General features: G+C 45.6%; 1 protein-coding gene across 7 annotated transcripts in view; it reads right to left on the reverse strand.

Moving 5' to 3' along the window:
- Positions 1-19265, reverse strand: part of DENND4C (DENN domain containing 4C) — a 318792-nt gene that overhangs the window by 185002 nt on the left and 114525 nt on the right. For all 7 annotated transcript variants that reach the window (XM_033919674.1, XM_033919664.1, XM_033919681.1 and 4 more), the window contains 2 exons: positions 15852-15918; positions 15005-15063 (listed from right to left, as the gene is read on the reverse strand). In XM_033919674.1, coding sequence (XP_033775565.1) covers positions 15005-15063; positions 15852-15918 — 126 coding nt within the window. The remainder of the gene's footprint in view (positions 1-15004; positions 15064-15851; positions 15919-19265) is intronic.

Below are 19265 nucleotides of genomic sequence, written 5' to 3' on the forward strand. Positions count from 1 at the left end.
AGAGGGTGGGCCGTATGGAATCCTACATGGACTAACAGAACAGATTATGGAAGGTAAAAACCTAATCTTCCATTCTGTTACGTCCCTTCCGGATTCCATACTCTAGGTGATGTACCAAAGCAATGGAGGCATCTAGGGAGGGACAGAAGAGCCTGCTCTCAACACCGAGGTCCCAAAAGCAGCATCAGAGAGGGCCGCCACATCCACTCATTAAAACCAGGTAAAGGTATGAAGAGGACCAAGCAGCCACCCTGCAAATTTCATCTGGATGAATCATTTGAGACTCCACCCATGACGCAGTAACATATCTAGTCAAATAGGCCTTAAGAGAAACTGGCGGCTGATTGCAGCAGGGAATGTAAATCGCAGAAATGGCCACACGAATCCAATGGTCGATCGAGGTCTTAGAAGCTGGCAATCTCGCTGAGATAAAGTAGTCAGGACAAAGAGATGCTCAGACAGCCAAGTCATTAGTCTTCTCAAGACTCTCCTGACATCCAACTGTGCAAGATCTGATCTTTTTGCTTCAATCCCATGGAGTGAAACACAGGCAAACGAACCTCCTGGTTGACATGGAATTTGGAAACCACTTTCAGCAGAAAAGAAGGTACTGCATGGAGAACCACTCCCACTTCCGTGATCCAAAGGGTTCCCTAAACGAAACAGCCTGAAGCTCCAAAATACGCCATGCCAAGACAATGGCGACGAGAAAGACGGTCTTGATCGTCAGATCTAGAAGAGAAGCATCTTTCAGGGGTTCGAATGAGGCTTCCACAAGGCCCTTCAGAATGATGTTAAGATTCCATGTAGGGACCCGTGTATAAAGACAGAAATAAAAACTGACCCAGGGTAAAATAGCACAGGTTGAGGAAGCAAAATGGCTTCTGTGTCCCTCCCCCCACCCACACAAACACGGTCTGAACGGGGATCGCGGGAGTCCCGGGGGTCCCGCGGGAATCCCCCCTAACCCACGGGACTCTCACGGGGACCCCACTCTAGCCAACAGGACTCCCATGGGAATGGAAGACTTTGGAAGCAGGGTTCATCCATATAATATAATGGACATGTCATCCTTAGTAAAAGAGGGGGTTTATAAGTTAATTACCTGAACAGAAAACAAAAAAGGTTCCACCAAAGAGATTCCACAAGGAAAACAGCAACGCAAACACAAAAGAAACTGTGGAATTGATGATCCTGTCAGAAGTAATTGCTGCTTTTTATGGGGACAGGAGGGGATGGAGGTAATTCCTTGCGGGGATGGGTGGGGATGGAGGGGACAGAGAGGATCCTGACGGGGACGGGTGGGACGGATAGGATCCTGGCGGGGACGGGCAGGATTTCTGTCCCCGCGCAACTCTCTAACACAGACACACACACACTTTTTAAATCTGTAGTTAGGGAAATACAGCACAAATGTACGGACTACAAAACTACTACCGTATTTTCACGTAGATAACGCGCACCCGTGTAAAACGCGCACACGGGTATAGCGCGCGAAAACCACAAATTTATGTACAGAAATTTTTATATACCGCGCAAACCCGTATACCACGCATGCTGCCCGACTCTCCTTTCGCCCGCCCCGACTCTCCTCTGGCCACCTCGACTCTCCTTTCGCCCGCCCCGACTCTCCTCTCCCCCTTGAAGTCCTGTCCCCACCCTGAAACCCTAATGCCCCCCCGACGTCCGATTCACCCCCCCCTCCCCCGCAGGACCGCTCGCACCCCCACCCCGAAGGACCGCTCGCACGCACCCGCACCCCCACCCCGAAGGACCACTCGCACGCACTTCCACCCGCACCCGCACCCCCACCCTGAAGGACCGCTCGCACCCCAAAGCCTCCCGACCCCCCCATCATGTAGAAGCTCCTACCGGTATCCTGCTGCTTCCTCTTGGCGGTCCCGACTCCCCGACACGATCGGGGCAAGAGGGAGCTCAAGCCCTCTTGCCCCAGCCAACCGCGGCACCCCCGACACAATCGGGGCAAGAGGGAGCTCAAGCCCTCTTGCCCCAGCCATCCGCGGCACCCCCAACACGATCGGGGCAAAAGGGAGCCCAAGCCCTCTTGCCCCGCCGACTCCCCAACTCCCCGACAATATCGGGCCAGGAGGGAGCCCAAACCCTCGTGGCCACGGCGACCCCCCCCTACCCCCACCCCACACTACATTACGGGCAGGAGGGATCCCAGGCCCTCCTGCCCTCGACGCAAACCCCCCTCCCCCCAACGACCGCCCCCCCCCAAGAACCTCCGACCGCCCCCCTGGCCGACCCCCACCCCCCTTCCCCGTACCTTTGTGTAGTTGGCCGGACAGACGGGAGCCAAACCCGCCTGTCCGACAGGCAGCAAACGACTGAATGAGGCTGGATTGGTCCATCATAGAAACATAGAAAAAGACGGCAGATAAGGGCCGCGGCCCATCTAGTCTGCCCACCCCAATGACCCTCCCCTACTTATCTCTGTGCAGAGATCCCACGTGACGATCCCATTTCTTCTTAAAATCAGGCACGCTGCTTGCCTCGTTCACCTGAAGTGGAAGTCTATTCCAGCGATCAACCACTCTTTCGGTGAAAAAGTATTTCCTGGTGTCGCCGTGCAATTTCCCGCCCCTGATTTTCCATGGATGTCCTCTTGTCGCCATCGGACCTTTGAAAAAGAAGATATCTTCTTCTACCTCGATACGGCCTGTGAGGTATTTGAACGTCTCGATCATGTCTCCCCTCTTTCTGCGTTCCTCGAGTGAGTATAGCCGTAATTTATCCAGCCGTTCCTCGTACGGGAGATCCTTGAGTCCCGAGACCATCCGGGTGGCCATTCGCTGGACTGACTCAAGCCTCAGTACATCCTTGCGGTAATGAGGCCTCCAGAATTGTACGCAGTATTCCAGATGAGACCTCACCATGGATCTATACAATGGCATAATGACTTCAGGCTTGCGGCTGACGAAACTCCTACGTATACATCCCATGATCTGCCTAGCCTTAGATGAAGCCCGCTCCACTTGATTGGCAGTCTTCATGTCTTCACTGATGATTACCCCCAAGTCCCGTTCTGCAACAGTCCTTGCTAGGATCTCGCCATTTAGGGTGTAAGTCTCGCATGGATTTTGGCTGCCAAGGTGCATGACTTTGCATTTCTTGGCATTGAAGCTCAGTTGCCAGGTCCTAGACCATTGCTCCAGTAGGAGTAGGTCGTGTTTCATATTGTCCGTTGTACTCTTGCTTGTTATATTACACAGTTTGGTGTCATCGGCGAATAATGTTATTTTACCGCGAAGCCCCTCAGCCAAGTCTCTTATAAAGATATAGAAACATAGAAACATAGAAATAGACGGCAGATAAGGGCCCACGGCCCATCTAGTCTGCCCACCTTAATGTCCCTCCCCTACCTTTGCCCTGTGAATAGATCCCATGTGCCGATCCCATTTGGCCTTAAAATCAGGCACGCTGCTGACCTCAATCACCTGTAGTGGAAGACTATTCCAGCGATCAACCACTCTTTCAGTGAAAAAGAATTTCCTGGTGTCACCTCGTAGTTTCCCGCCCCTGATTTTCAACGGATGCCCTCTTGTTGTCGTGGGACCCTTGAAAAAGAAGATATCTTCCTCCGCCTCGATGCAGCCCGTAAGATACTTGAACGTCTCGATCATGTCCCCACAGTTCCTCTACGTTATCCGTTCCTGCTTGGTTTTGTAGTGTTTGATGGATGCAATCCCCCATACCCTCAAAGTTGGCGTTCTTGAAGCTAAGGACCCTGGTCAATGTGTTAGTTTTGGCGAAACCCTTCCTGAGCTTGAACCCATATCATATTATGGTCGCTGGAGGCCAACTTGTCGCCCACTGAGACCTCAGTGACACTTTCACCATTGGTAAGCAACAGGTCCAGTATTGCCTTTTCCCTCGTTGGCTCCAATACCAGTTGCCTCAGTTTAGCTTCCTTCATAGAGTTCAATAGTCTCCTGCTGCTGCTGGATGCAGAGGAAAGTGTGTTCCAATCCACATCAGGCATGTTGAAGTCTCCTAACAACACTGTATCCCCACGCAGGGTGATATTCTCTATGTCACTGATTAGTTCTATATCTATGTCATCCTGTTGCCTTGGGGATCTGTAAACTATGCCCAGATACAGGCATTTGTCATTCCCCCTGGCCAAATTTACCCAAAGGGATTCCCCTATGTACCTGATATCTGTGATTCTGGTGACTTTAATATCATCCTTAGTGTATAATGCTACACCACCTCCCATTTTGCCCTTCCTGTCTTGGCGAAGGAGGTTGTATCCTGGTATCACCACGTCCCACCCGTGGGAGTCGGTGAGCCAGGTCTCAGATATCGCCACCACATCCAGGTCAGCGTTTCTCATTTCAGTCTCAAGTTCCAGGATCTTGTTGCCCATCCGTCCCAAAGCTCCGCCTACTGGTGGGGCCTAAGGCGCCTGGGCCAATCAGAATAGGCCCGGGAGCCTTAGGTCCCTCCTGGGGGCGGGGCCTTGGGCACATGGTCGGGTTGGGCCCATGTGCCTCAGGCCCCGCCCCCAGGTGGGACCTAAGGCTCCCGGGCCTATTCTGATTGGCCCAGGCGCCTTAGGCCCCACCAGTAGGCGGAGCTTTGGGACGGATGGGCCAATCCGGCCTCATTCTGTCGTTGGCTGCCTGCCGGACAGGCGAGTTTGACTCCCGTCTGTCCGGCCAACTACACAAAGGTACGGGGACGGGGGGTGGAGGTGTCGTGGGGGTCGGCCTGGGGGGTCGCGGGTCGGCTGGGGGGGCGGTCGGAGGTTCTTGGGGGGGCGGTCGTTGGGGGGAGGGGGGTTTGCGTCGAGGGCAGGAGGGCCTGGGATCCCTCCTGCCCGTAATGTAGTGTGGGGTGGGGGTAGGGGGTCGCCGTGGCCAGGAGGGTTTGGGCTCCCTCCTGGCCCGAACAACTAGCAGTGGGGGGGGGGCCGCCAGGGCCAGGAGGACTTGGGCTCCCTCCTGGCCCGATATTGCCGGGGAGTTGGCGGGGCAAGAGGGCTTGGGCTCCTGTTCCGCCACTAATTTCTGTCAAATGGGATGATCAGTGACACTCAGAAAAGCACACAGACAATATAAAGCATAAACAATAACACTTTATTATACATATACATATATATATATAAATATAAGAATAAAATAGCATCACCTGGACCCTATACACTGACCACCTTCACAATTGGGAATCCTTGCAATTGATAGGCGGGGGGACCAAAGGACTGTCCCTTTAGACATCGTGGCTTCTCCCTTCAGACGTCATGGATTCTGTCTGTCAGGGTCAGAATCCCGGTCTTATATAGGATGCAAACTGCGGAGTTCATAAACAGCTGGTCCTGCTATTAGTAATACAGCTGGTCCTGCTCCTTTGTTCTCTGTTTTGACAACACCTAGGTCAAGGAGGTGTGGCAGAGACCGGCCCATCTGGCTTTATTGTCCTTTTGATGTTATTGTGGAGGTGTTTGCAGAGATTGTTTTCCCATGAGACTGGTTTCACTGTCCCTTTGGAGATCAAGGAGGTCAGGATGTTAGATACTTGTCACTGTCCCTTTGATGCTGTTTGGGCAACTCCTAGGTCAAAAAGGTCAAGTTAGCAGATACTTGTCACTGTCCCCTTCCTTTTGATGTAGTTTCCCATCTGTCTTTACTGATGTTATTTGAGCGGCTTACCTGTAAAGGTAGTCAGACTCTCAAATGAGCAAACTTTACTGCCCTTTTGAGATCAAGGTAACACTCAGGATACAGAGGTCAGATAAGCAGACTTGAGGAGACATGTCACATATTATGCTGATTACCCCCTGGGTATAACATTCCACCCCTGGATACTCAAGTCTGCTCCTCCAAATTAAGAAGTCCTCCGAATTAAGGGAGAGAGTGTCCGTTTGTATATACAAGAGGTAAACCCACAATTAAGAAATGTTAACATAAAGATAGCTAAACAAAATTATAGAGTACAAAATGAAGAAACACCTTTTGTGCCATATCACTGCCTCTAGTAATAGCATCCCACCCATTGAGTGCAGTGGTAGCTTCAATATGATCTGCCACAGAATGCAAGTTAGTATGTCAAAATTCAGTATCTATTTTATGCCGTAGCAAAGTAAGGTTACATTGCTGTTTTGCTTTATTTAGAATTGCTAGGCTTTCTTTATAGGTAGCAATAAAACAATTGGAGTAAGTACCTCGGCAAAAGAAAAATTAATCATAAAAATGATAAGTTGCATTATTTGCCCACTGCAACACACTAACATTCTGTAAACATACTGAAAAGGGAGCTTGAATAGCAGGAATCAAAAATTCAATAAAAGATAAAACACGAATCTCACAAATAGTCCACTGTAAGGCTGAAGAAACATTACTATCTAAAGTATATTGCTGTATGATAGTATCATTAACAACACGTAACATTAACTGATCATATCGTAGGGTTAGTTCATGATTATGTGCAGTATTTGGCACCCATTCACCTTCCCATCTAAATACATCTGTTCCTCTGGAGCCAAAATATGCTTGTTTGCCAGCCAGTATTTCAGAAACAATAGTAATTACTATCTACATTTAGGTAAAATAGGAAAATTAATTTTCCATCAACTGGTATGTTTGCATTCTCTAATATTTCTTGCTAATTAGGCCTTTTACTTGAAAGTATCATGTATCGGGAATTATGGAAATTAATAATCTTATTAATATTATATTTGTGCTCTTACTCATGGCTTACATACATTTAGGGTAGCTTCATATTCACCATCGATCACTGCAGTTATCTGGTATCCCGTTTTTCTTAGTAGCTTTGGTTAGGGTCTGGCTATGCTCCAGTTTCAATAGGCTTGCTATGCCACTCACATGCCTTCACTCACGTAAGATTCACGTGCACCCCCCCCAGAGACCAGACCTAATGTGAAGTGGCAGGATATAGGCTCACTTCTATTCCCAAGTCGGTGCCACATAATAGCGTCATGGCACGGCACTGTATGTCTGGTTGCGTGTCATCATCTTCTCGATCTGGTGAAATTTTCTCTTAATCTAGCATGTTAGCCAAATCATCAGAACGAGAGAGCAGAGCTGACCAATTTTATCACAAAAGGATGAAAGTCTATATGGAATAACATTTCCCAGTACGTGATTTTTCAAGGAAAATATTTCATCATGACTGTTTAGCTTCAATGCTTTAGTTACAATAAACACCCCTAGTGGTAAAAGAGAAGATAAGAAAAAAAGGAGAAAAAACACTTTATGTACAGAAGGTGATAACCTGTGACACAATACTTGTGGGTGAGGTAGTAGTTGTGTGAGATGAAAGAAACAACACTAATGCACTTAAAGGTATTCTGTAGGACATTCAGAAAATACACTTTTTGTGTTCTGGACATAATTATTATGTCATTTAAGAGAGACCATACACACGTACAGAATGTGATAACATTTGACACAATACTTGTGTGTAAGGTAGTATTTGTGTGAGATAAGAGAAACAACACTAATGAACTTAAAGGTATTCTGTAGGACATTCAGAAAATACACCTTTTTATGTTCTGGACATAATTATTATGTCATTTAAGAGAGACCATACACACGTACTGATTGTAATACCAAAATAACTTATGTCAGAGATGTTCACTGCACTGTTTATACCTGGTAAGTTAAATAAAGAGAGACCATTTTTTATTTTATTTAGCAAATATCAAATACCAATGAACACCATTTTACCAGGTATAAAGCTTTCTAATTTTTTTTCTCTTCAGATATCCTCTTATAATATAACCCCTAACTAAATTATCATTGGGCTGTATGAGCCATAGCATAAAATCATTGCGAGCATGGTTTTCATAAGAAATTTTCTTGTATGTGGGGGAATCTTTTTTGGAAAGGGATATGGTACCATTTGGACTAATAGAAGGGGTGGAATAAACTCTGGAAATGGCCAATGTGCAATGTTGGGGTACCCCATAAGCTAAAACAGACAACACTTAACAGAAACAGATAAACACAGAGCTCCGGCATGCTTTCTTCCATCGGTAATGATCAGGGTTGAATTTAATCTGTAAATAAGCACACTATTAATCAAAAAAAAAAATCATAAACAAATTTGGTATCCATTGGATTCCCACTATCAGGTCACAGTGTTGGAAGTATTTTAAATATGGCACAGTGAAATTGGTTCTCATGACCATGTCTGGATGCTAAGCTTCTAAAAGAAAGAGAGATAGAAACTTAAGTTAATTGCTCTATAGAAAGCTGGTCTTCTTTCTATCTTCTTCCATTTCAAATCTCTGTCACACAATCATAAAAATTCAAGCAGGGACGCTTTAATCTATAAAACATACAAGAGAGGTTTACGTGCAGGTACAGTGGTTCACAATGTTAGTGTTTGAGGTAAAAGACATTTTTGCAAAATCACTTGGAGTGCAACTTCCTTATACTATCTAACAAAACTCTATACATTATATTTTTGTGGTAGTCTGGTAGATGTATATTGCCTCCCTTGCCAAGTGAATGCAAATTGTTCTGGAAATTGCTCCACTATAGGAATAATAAAAAATGCATTGGTTCATGTTTATAATTTTAGTGGAGATCAGTACTACTATTGGTTTGGATAATTTCCCCACCACTACTGATCTCATAGGAATGTTTGGCAATTTACCAAAACTATAGATTCCATCGGAAAGCTGTAATGTTAACCCTTTTTAGGATATCTAGCCCTATTATATTTTAAGGAATCTCATTGATCAATACAGTATATTCCCAAATTGGTAATTGTCCAATTTTAAAATTTGTAAAAAAAATATATATATTTTTTTCTTCCTGCTTGTATAATTTTCCCCCCAATCCTGATATTTATATTCCTACACCCCAGTATCCACTATAGCTTGTACCTTTTGCTCCCCAGATTTCCACTAAATATTTATCTCTATAGGCAGACACTGAGGTTTGGCATTCACATCATTGATCCTCCCAACACTTCCACTTTTTTTAAATCAGGATAAAGAATGGAAGCAGTTTCCTAAGGAGGAGCCGTCAGCACCAAAATATCCTCCCTCTCTCCTTTGTTCACTTGTGCTTGAGACATAGATTTCTTTCCCAGTCCTCTACTTTTGTACATTTCCCATAACGTACCTGTATTTTTCCCATCTAATTTTTCCCTCTTTATACCATCTTTTATTAATGCCAAAGACATATTCCTCCGAGACGCCCGATTAGCCCTGTTTGAATTGGATGGTCCTTTTCTCTTTTTATCAAAAGTATTTTGAGGTCCCCAGTCCCCCCGATCTCCTAACTGTCGGACCGCTTCTAAGACTTCCAAAATAGTCCTGTCTATTTGATTGATCAACAAAGGTATCATTACCGGTGCAGCATACTTAATAATTTTATTTCTAATGGATACTGTAAAAGGTAATGACATATATGTGTCAGCGTGACCTATTACTAAGGCTACCTTCATAGTTTCCTTCTTAATTCTCATTTGAGGCATTTTTAGCAGGATAAAGATCCTCCCGTAACGCCTTTTGTACTGCTACTTCTTGACTAATTTGAACAAATTTAGGGGCATCTGTGGCATCCAACATAATCCCTGCTGCGCTCAGCTTCTGCACCCGAATTACCCATTGTATTAGTGGTTCCCCAGGCTGTAATGTAAAACGTGCCATCGTATCCATGATTTCATGTGGAGTAACCTCCTCCATAACATTATTTCTAGTTAGATTTTCTCCTGTTTGTAGACTTCCCTGTAATCTTTGTTTCCTCACAGGCTTTGCTTCTAAACTTTCTGCCTGTTCTCCTTCAACACATATATCCTCCTCACTATTATTAGAATTTGAATCCCAAATATTCCCATCCCGTTTGTTTGGATTCCAATCATTCGGCAGATGATAAATTAAGATTTTAACTTTTCTGTAACTCCCTTTCCACCTCCGTTTCTTGTATTTATATCATGCATATCGCATAGCTGACTTTTCTGTTACATTTTGAAAGGTTTCTACCATATCCATTAACAACTTATTCTGACATTGTAGCATTGTAATGGCATGCTGTTGATTATACCTTTTCTTTTCCAGCTCTTCTAATTTCAATTGTAATTCCTGTTTAGCTTCATGCAAATTTCTCCAGTCTGACAAAATCATCCTTCCTTGTCTAGAAATTCCTTCTTGCTCTTCTCCTTTTGAGATTTTCACCTTTTGTAAGGAGGCACATAATTCATGTGGATCCCCACTTCCAAAAGTACAGGATTCACTTAATCCTGCTTCTACAGACCATTCAGTGGCCATTAATTTACCTATACTGTCATTCCCATTCGGAATGGAGGGATTGGGAGCCTGCTCCTCAACCCCATGTTTTATCTGGTGCTTTTGTGACCACATTGATCAACCCCACTCCTGGTACCAATTTGTTCCGCCACTAATTTCTGTCAAATGGGATGATCAGTGACACTCAGAAAAGCACACAGACAATATAAAGCATAAACAATAACACTTTATTATACATATATATATATAAATATAAGAATAAAATAGCATCACCTGGACCCCATACACTGACCACCTTCACAATTGGGAATCCTTGCAATTGATAGGCGGGGGGACCAAAGGACTGTCCCTTTAGACATCGTGGCTTCTCCCTTCAGATGTCATGGATTCTGTCTGTCAGGGTCAGAATCCCGGTCTTATATAAGCTGGTCCTGCTATTAGTAATACAGCTGGTCCTGCTCCTTTGTTCTCTGTTTTGACAACACCTAGGTCAATGAGGTGTGGCAGAGACCGGCCCATCTGGCTTTATTGTCCTTTTGATGTTATTGTGGAGGTGTTTGCAGAGATTGTTTTCCCATGAGACTGGTTTCACTGTCCCTTTGGAGATCAAGGAGGTCAGGATGTTAGATACTTGTCACTGTCCCTTTGATGCTGTTTGGGCAACTCCTAGGTCAAAAAGGTCAAGTTAGCAGATACTTGTCACTGTCCCCTTCCTTTTGATGTAGTTTCCCATCTGTCTTTACTGATGTTATTTGAGCGGCTTGCCTGCAAAGGAAGTCAGGCTCTCAAATGAGCAAACTTTACTGCCCTTTTGAGATCAAGGTAACACTCAGGATACGGAGGTCAGATAAGCAGACTTGAGGAGACATGTCACGTATTATGCTGATTACCCCCTGGGTATAACAGCTCCCTTTTGCCCCGATCGTGTCGGGGAGTCGGGGGGGGGGGGGCAAGAGGGCTTGGGCTCCCTTTTGCCCCGATCGTGTCGGGGAGTCGGGGGGGGAGCAAGAGGGCTTGAGCTCCCTCTTGCCCCGATCGTGTCGGGGGTGCCGCGGTTGGCTGGGGCAAGAGGGCTTGCGCTCCCTCTTGCCCCGATCGTGTCGGGTGTCGGGACCGCCAAGAGGAAGCAGCAGGATACCGGTAGGAGCTTCTACATGATGGGGGGGGCGGGAGGCTGTGGGGGTGCGAGCAGTACTTCAGGGTGGGGGTGCGGGTGGGAGTGCGTGCGAGCGGTCATTCGGGGTGGGGGTGCGGGTGCGTGCGAGCGGTCCTTCGGGGTGGGGGTGCGAGCGGTCCTGCGGGGGGGGGGGGGTGAATCGGACGTCGGGGGGGAACTATGTAAAAAAAATTTTGTACAACGCGCTCACGCGTATAACGTGCAAGGGTATGCGCGGTACGTAAAAACCACATATAACGCGCGCGTTATATGCGAGAAAATACGGTAAGTGCAAAAGAATACAGTGCTCCAGGAATAACTGGCAAGTCTATGAGAGCAAACTCTGCTAGAACTGTTTTTTAGCTGTTCCTTTCTCAACAAAAAGTATTTTGCGAACCTGCAGAATTGGAATGCCAGAGATAAATCTCCTGAGGTATAAAAAAAAAATACCTTTGGCATTTTCCAGCATAGAAGAGTCTGGAGACCCTGACAGTATTACAAAAAATGAAATAGTGGCCTCTACAGTCATAACTCTTTTGGGAGAACTGTGCTGGAACTTAAGAAGAATCAAAATGCCACTACACACACACCGATTCAGAGTACTCTAGTTCAGTGTTTTGGCCTGTGCACTATGGAAGAAGCAAAAAAGAACCAAATCCCTGTAGCAGGATATGATGCTGAACTTTCTCAGAAAAAGGACAAAGGAATAGAAGCCTAAAGCTACTGGATACTATTAGAAGCTAAAGGCTGAAGCTGTTCTGATAAAAATGAGGCAAGCATATATGAATTAACCTCACAGATAAGTTTCTGCAGCAGCACTGCAGGAGAACCATGGTCTAAAAATAATCCAACTCAGATCATACCATCTCTCTGTAGTTAGAAAATACATTCATAACTAAATGAAAGGACTGTAGTTTGCAAGGAAGAAAGCCTCTCAACTAGCAGTCCTGATCCCTTCATGTGCTTTCAAGCAAGCAGACAAAAGCAGAACTCACAGATTGAGATGTCAACCGTTTCTACAGCACCAGGGAGTACTTCCCTGCTGAGTACCCAGTCAGCAATCCATAATGAGATGGAGATTTACTTGTAGTGAATTCACAGTAGTTACCTTGGGTGCACAGCCTTGGTGATTAAGGCCAGTGCTGTGGGCTAAACTGATCCAGTACTACAAGCACAGTAGCAGCATTAAATCTGGCTGAAATCCTAATTTCTTTTCTAATAATCTTCCCAAACTAATACATCATGAAATAAATCAGATGAATTTCACCATATGCAGGCAGACTTATGTAGAGAAGCATGGGAGGGGGAGTAGAGCTCGGTCCCCATCACCGCCCCGTCGAGCTCGGTCCCAGTCACCGTCCCATCCCCGCGAGCCTCAAATAATTTTATACTGAACTTATTTGATTTAAGTATAAAAAGAAACAATATTCTGTACAGTTTTCATTTTATAAATCAAAGTTCTGGCTGCTGAACTAGAGAAAGAGATGTTGAGCTGGCAGGGCTTTGTTTATAAATGTTTATCAACACAATTAATATACTACTTTATCCTAAAGCAAAAAAATAAAATAAAATAGAATTTTTTTTCTGCCTTTGTTGTCTGGTTTCTGCTTTCCTCATCTTCTCATTTAATTCATACCATCCATTGTCTGCCTTCTCTCTCCCTTTCATCTCTCCCTCCACCCCCACCCCCCAATTGGTCTGGCACCCATCTTCTTCCCTTCGCTCTGGCATCTCTCTCTTGCCCATTTCCCTTCAGCGTCTTCGCCCCACTCTCTCTTGCCCATTTCCCTTTAGCATCTTCTCCCCACTCTCTCTTCCCATTTCCCTTCAGCATCTTCAGCCTACTCTCTTGCCCATTTCCCTTCAGTGTCTTTAGCCCACTCTCTCTTCCCCATTTCCCTTCAGTGTCTTCAGCCCACTCTCTCTTCCCCATTTCCCTTCAGTGTCTTCAGCCCACTCTTTCTTCCCCATTTCCCTTCAGAGTGTTTCTTTCTCACCACTATCTTTCTCCACTTCCCTTCAGCGCGTGCGGTACAGCAGCTCCCTCCCCCCTTGATCGCCAGAGATCCTCCGTCCCTCCAGTCATCTCCAAGTCATCTGAGGGCATATCTCTCCCTCCCTCCCTTCCCCCACCTTACCCTCACGATTTTCTGGGCTTTTTTCATCTTCCAACTGCCCAAGCCGGCTTTCATCAAGTCTCATGTGGCTGCCGAATCTTCTCCTCTGACGCAACTTCCTATTTCCAGTTGCGTCAGAGGAGAAGTTTAGGCAGCCCCACAAGACTTGATGAAAGCCAGCTCGGGCAGCTGGGAGACGAAACCCTCCCCCCCCACACAAAATTGCCATGGTAAGGAGAAGGAGGGAGAGGCCCGATCAGTGACCATGCATATTCCTGACCTTAACTGCAGAGACAAGGCCATTCACTGTTCCATGGGGCACTGAATGGCCTTGTTCCCATACCCGCGGCGGAGATGACTTTTTCTCCCACCATTTTGGCGGGTTTACCTGTGGCTAGCCGCAGTTAACAGCCACTTTGTCATTCTCTAGTCTCAGTTTCAAGTCCTGTGAGACTTGAGAGCCAAGTCAAGGTGGGGAAGCCCGGTGTTTATTCTGCAACTTAAGCCAGCTGAGGAAAAGAAACTGAGTAAAGGCTTAGGGGGGAGGGAGTGGTACATGAGAGAGAGTAAGTAGATTGGATGAAGGTAGGGGTGTGTGTGTGTGTGTGACATGCAGTTGTATTTTGCCACTATCTGACATAGAATATGGCAAAATACAATGGTGCATGTTTTGGCCCTCCAAATGTTACAATATATAAAATGTGGCCCCTTATAGAAATAGGTTGGACAAGCCTGCTATAAAAGATCTTCCTTGTAACTTCTTCTGATCCTCATCTGGTGGCCTTTAGAGTTACACAGCTGATTTTCTTAAAGGTGATATTTCTGTTTAACAGTGTTTAGGATCGTCATTTATGTGCAAGTGTACAGCTTGCTTTAATTTTTGATAACAATTTTTAAACATGTGAAATACTGACCAGTATAAACTATGCAATATGCGCCACAGAAAGTAAATAAATTGTTGTAACTGCTTTGCAGTGCTGTTTATGAGAAAGGCAGTTCATAAAACCAGAAAATACAATAAGCCTTCAGCTAGTACCCTGGAACATAGGAGGAAGAAAAAGTACAGCCCCAGTCAAACATACAGCAGCACTGAGGGATGCAATCCTCATGCCAAGGAGAGGGGTTAAAATAAAATGGGGGGGGGAGAGGGGAGAATAAACAAAAAGATAAAGGCTTTTTGGAGGAAGGCTAAATACAAAATGCTCTCATCTTTTGAGTACCTGAATGCAAACCACTTAGGTTATAAGTGGCATATAAATACTTAAATAAATACATCATTAAAACGAAAAAAAATCTCGCATACAAAATAAACTATCAACAAAAATATCCTCTTATGTGACCAGGTGCTGTTTGAAAAGGAGGAAAAAAAACTGACAGTTATCAGTAAGAAATGCATTTATGTCCACATTCCAGGCCAAGAGCAATCATCTTGATTTTAAAGGCTAAATACATAATGCTGTCATCTTTTGTCATTATTAAACTCACCTGAGTGGCAAGGGTGTGGAAACAGGCTGAGACAATATTAATGAATCATGGGCAGACAGCTGGTTAAAAGAAGAAAAAAGAAAGTATATGTATATAAATATTAATTTATTTGAGATGCTTTTTTAAAAATAGAAATTATTATGGTGTATTTGTGCCGCTGCTACACAGAACTACACCAAAGGCTTTATTAATAAGCCCTGCTAATATGTCCATTCCCTGCTTATGGCACATTCAGAGGTACCCTCTCATCTCATTTAATGGGCAAGCAAAGCAATCTTCCAATCACCCTCCCTACTACTACTACTATTTATTATTTCTAAAGCGTTGAAAGGCGTACGCAGCGCTGAACATTTTAACATACAATAGACGGTCCCTGCTTAGAAGAGCTTACAATCTGATTTAGACAGGACATTACGGGGTTGGGGAGATTATGGTAGAGGAAATGATATAGTGAGTATAGATATCTGACAGCAGTGAGTGGGAGTTAGGAGTTGAAAACCGATTCAAAAAAGTGGGCTTTTAGCATGGATTTGAATGCTTCTACCACCCCATCCTTTTGTCCCATCTTCATCCTTTTCCCTGGTAAGGAAAATACCAGGTCTGTAGTTGGTTTTAAGAAAGGTTTGGACAATTTCCTGGAGGAAAAGTCCATAGTCTGTTATTAATACCTGGGGGAAGCCACTGCTTGCCCTGGATCGGTAGCATGGAATGTTGCTATTTCTTGGGTTTTGGTTAGGTACTAGGGACCTGGATTGGCCACTGTGAGAACGGCTTGATGGACCATTGGTCTGGCCCAGTAAGGCTATTCTTATGTTCTTAACTATTAGATACTGCAAATTCTTGTTACCTGGACAAGGATTCTTGGCCTTTGAGGAGAAGGAAATGGAACATTGTGCATGAAATAGGATATGTGCCTGAAAACAAAAACACAATATTTCATCACTTTGACTTAGCAAGTTCAGTTTTCATAAGCCGCATCGTGAATGAGAAGTCTGCAAAACAAGCTTGAAGCCTAAGTGGCAGGGACGTGCCGAAGAATCCCCCTGAAGCTGGGAAACACATTCACTCAGTAAAATAACCACCTACTCATGCTGGACTGAATTTTCCCTTCTGCTGTTACCTGTAGACCTCCCCCATACACACACTTTTCTCTAAGAATGTGCTTATGTTTTTATACTAAAAAAAAAAAACCAAAAAAAAACCCAGGAAAATACTCTCTTAATTACTGCCATACCAATTATTTCAATCTGTCTTGTTGGCTGTGCTGCTCACATGTGCTCGCCAGATTCGTGCTGTAGGCTTACTAGTTTCAGGTCTGCAGACATTCCAATACATACTGTACAGCAGTACCTGATTTACATACAAGATGCTACTGCACAGCCAGAGAGAGTAGGTGGAAAAGTGGGAGGCAAGTCTTAAAAGGTTGGGGGAAGGGTTTGGGGGAAAGTGAAGGTATAAAAGGGGACTTTCAGGGCTCAACCAATAAAGGGTGAAAAGACTGGGGCAAGAAGAGAATGCAGTAAGTGACCATGCTGGAGGCTTCCTAAATAGATAAACCCTGGTTTGATTGAAATCTCTTAAAATGCCCTGCAATTCAGTCTAAACTGCCAGACATTATATTCCAGCAATGTAGATGCCAGCAGTAGTGAGTAGAGAATGACACGGTGGCGGTTTACCCGCGGCTACTGCGTCTAGCTGCGGGTAACCCGCCAAAAACGGGGAATGAAAATTAGCTCTTTGAAAGCGTGCCGGTCGCCGAAAAAGAAAACCGGCAAACTAAGGAGAGCTGGAGAGCAGTAGCGTACCAAAGGGGGGGGGGGGAGGGGCGAAAAAGGTAATGGCGCCAGGCCTTGGAGCACCGAGGCAGACCGCTTCTCCCCCCTCCCAGCCGAACCCCCGCTGACCCTCCTATCTCTCCCCCCCAAGTGAACCTTTCCGACCCTCCCAGCGAAAACAGCAAACCTCCCTCCAATAGCGTCGGCTTTCTCCTCCCTCTGCCGCATCACTGATGATGTCATCAATGACGCGGCAGAGGGAGGAGAAAGCCGCGAAGGAGGTTTGCTGCTCTCGCTGGGAGGGTCGGAAAGGTTCATGGGGAGGGGAGATAGGAGGGTCAGCGGGGGTTCAGCTGGGAGGGGGGAGAAGTGGTCTGCCTCGGTGCTCCATTACCTTCTTCGGGCAGCAGCAGCGTTTACAATTCGCTGCTGTTGCCGGCTTCAGGCCTTGTTCTCTGCCAGGTCCTGCCTACTTCCTGTTTTCATGACGACAGGACCTGACAGAGAGGAAGGCCTGAAGCGGGCAACAGCAGTGAATTGTGAATGCTGCTGCTGCCCGATGTTCAGGACATCAGGGAAGGAACAGGGAGAAATCGTCTGCTGGCTTGGGGGTGAGGGTAGGGAAAGAATCGTGGAAGTGGAGAAATTGGCACGATGGCTTTGTGGGGGCTAGGGGCAGAGAGAAAGAAATGAAAAAATAAAGAGGGGGGCCAGGGGGAGAGAGAAAGAAAGGCAGAAATAAAGAGGGGTCAGGGGGAGAGAGAAAGAAAGGCAGAAAGAAAGAGGGGGACCAAGAGGAGAGAGAAAGAAAGGCAGAAATAAAGAGGAGGTCAAGAGGGAGAGAGAAAGAAAGGCAGAAATAAAGAGGGGGTCAAGGGGGAGAGAAAGAAAGGCAGAAAGAAAGAGGAAGGCCAGGGGGAGAGAGAAATAAAGAGGGAGGCCAGGGGGAGAGAGAAATAAAGAGGGAGGCCAGGGGGAGAGAGAAAGAAAGGCAGAAATAAAGAGGGGGCCAGGGGGAGAGAGAAAGAAAGGCAGAAATAAAGAGGGGAGCCAGGGGGAGAGAGAAAGAAAGAGGAGGGTGCAGGAGAAGAAAGAAGAAGGATCAGAAGAAGGACCAGAGACTCCTGAAATCACCAGACAAAAAGGTAGGAAAAATGATTTTATTTTCAACTTAGTGATCAAAATGTGTCCGTTTTGAGAATTTATATTGCGTTTTACTAAAAAGCAATAGCGGTTTTTAGCGCAGGGAGCCTATGAGCGTCGAGAGCAGCGTGGGACATTCAGCGCAGCTCCCTGCGCTAAAAACCGCTATCGCAGTTTAGTAAAAAGGGAGGGGGAATATTTGTCAATTTTTGTATAGTTGTTACTGAGGTGATATTGCATAAAGTCATCTGCCTTGACCTCTTTGAAAACCCGCAGAATATAAATGATAATTAACATTTTCTCTGCGTACAGCGTGCTTTGTGTTTTTAAAATTTTATTGTTGGTAGATCATTTTGACTTGGCCACAAAGGTAAGGGGGAGGGAGGGAGGGAGGGGAGCTGCTGAAAGACATCTAGTAATCCTTGCAGGCTTGACTGTGCAGGGAATTATTTTTGTAAAATCATGTTTTGTTATGTGACTGGCATTATCTAGACTTTAATTTCTATGAATGAATAGAATGAAAATGATATAAAGTTACTTGCTTGCGGGGACCGCGTGTTCCGGCTCACACAAGGAAGGAGGGGGTGAAAGGGAAAAAGTTTCTCTTCCTTGGAAATAGATTCTGAAGTGACCTCATCAAAGAAGACCAGCACCAAATGTACAAGAAATCCCTTAAACAATGTCAAAAGAGCCCAAAATAGAAAACTGCTACTGCCTTGAGACTCCATTATTGAAGGAATCAACTTGAAATCACAGAAGAGACAGGAAAAGGTTAAATGTCTCATGGAATCCTCAGGTACAAAACACAAACCAAATTGTGAATGAAATCAGAGCAGACAGTAAGAATTATAAAATTGATGTCATTATCCATCTGGAAAAAAAGGCGTACTAGAAATAATGCCTCAGCAATACAATTTTCAGAAGTTCTATTTGCTCATGGTAAGGGAGAAGAGAGACTGCTAGTGATGGTGGGGGGACTGATAGAAGATATGAAAGAAGGATGGTAGAAAGGAACAGATGGTAAAGGAGGGAGGGAAGGGTGGTGGTGGAAAGGAGTAGAACAGACATTGAAAGAGGGTAGAGAGGAACAGACCCTGAAAGGAAATGTGGAAGGCAGAGTGGGGAGAAGACGCTGGAAGGGAAGAAGACAGATGCCAGACTATGGGGGAGAGGAGGGAAGAAGATGGGTGCTAGACGGGGACGGTGACGGGGCGGTGAATGGGATGGCGGTGGCGGTGATGGGGCGGTGAAAGGGATGGCGGTGATGGTGACGGGGCGGTGAAGGGAACGGCGGTGACGGGGCGCTGCAGAGGATGGTGGGCCGGGGACGGTGCAGTGACGGG

The sequence above is a fragment of the Geotrypetes seraphini genome, chromosome 1 (assembly GCF_902459505.1).
Source record: "Geotrypetes seraphini chromosome 1, aGeoSer1.1, whole genome shotgun sequence".
Lineage (NCBI taxonomy): Eukaryota > Metazoa > Chordata > Amphibia > Gymnophiona > Dermophiidae > Geotrypetes > Geotrypetes seraphini.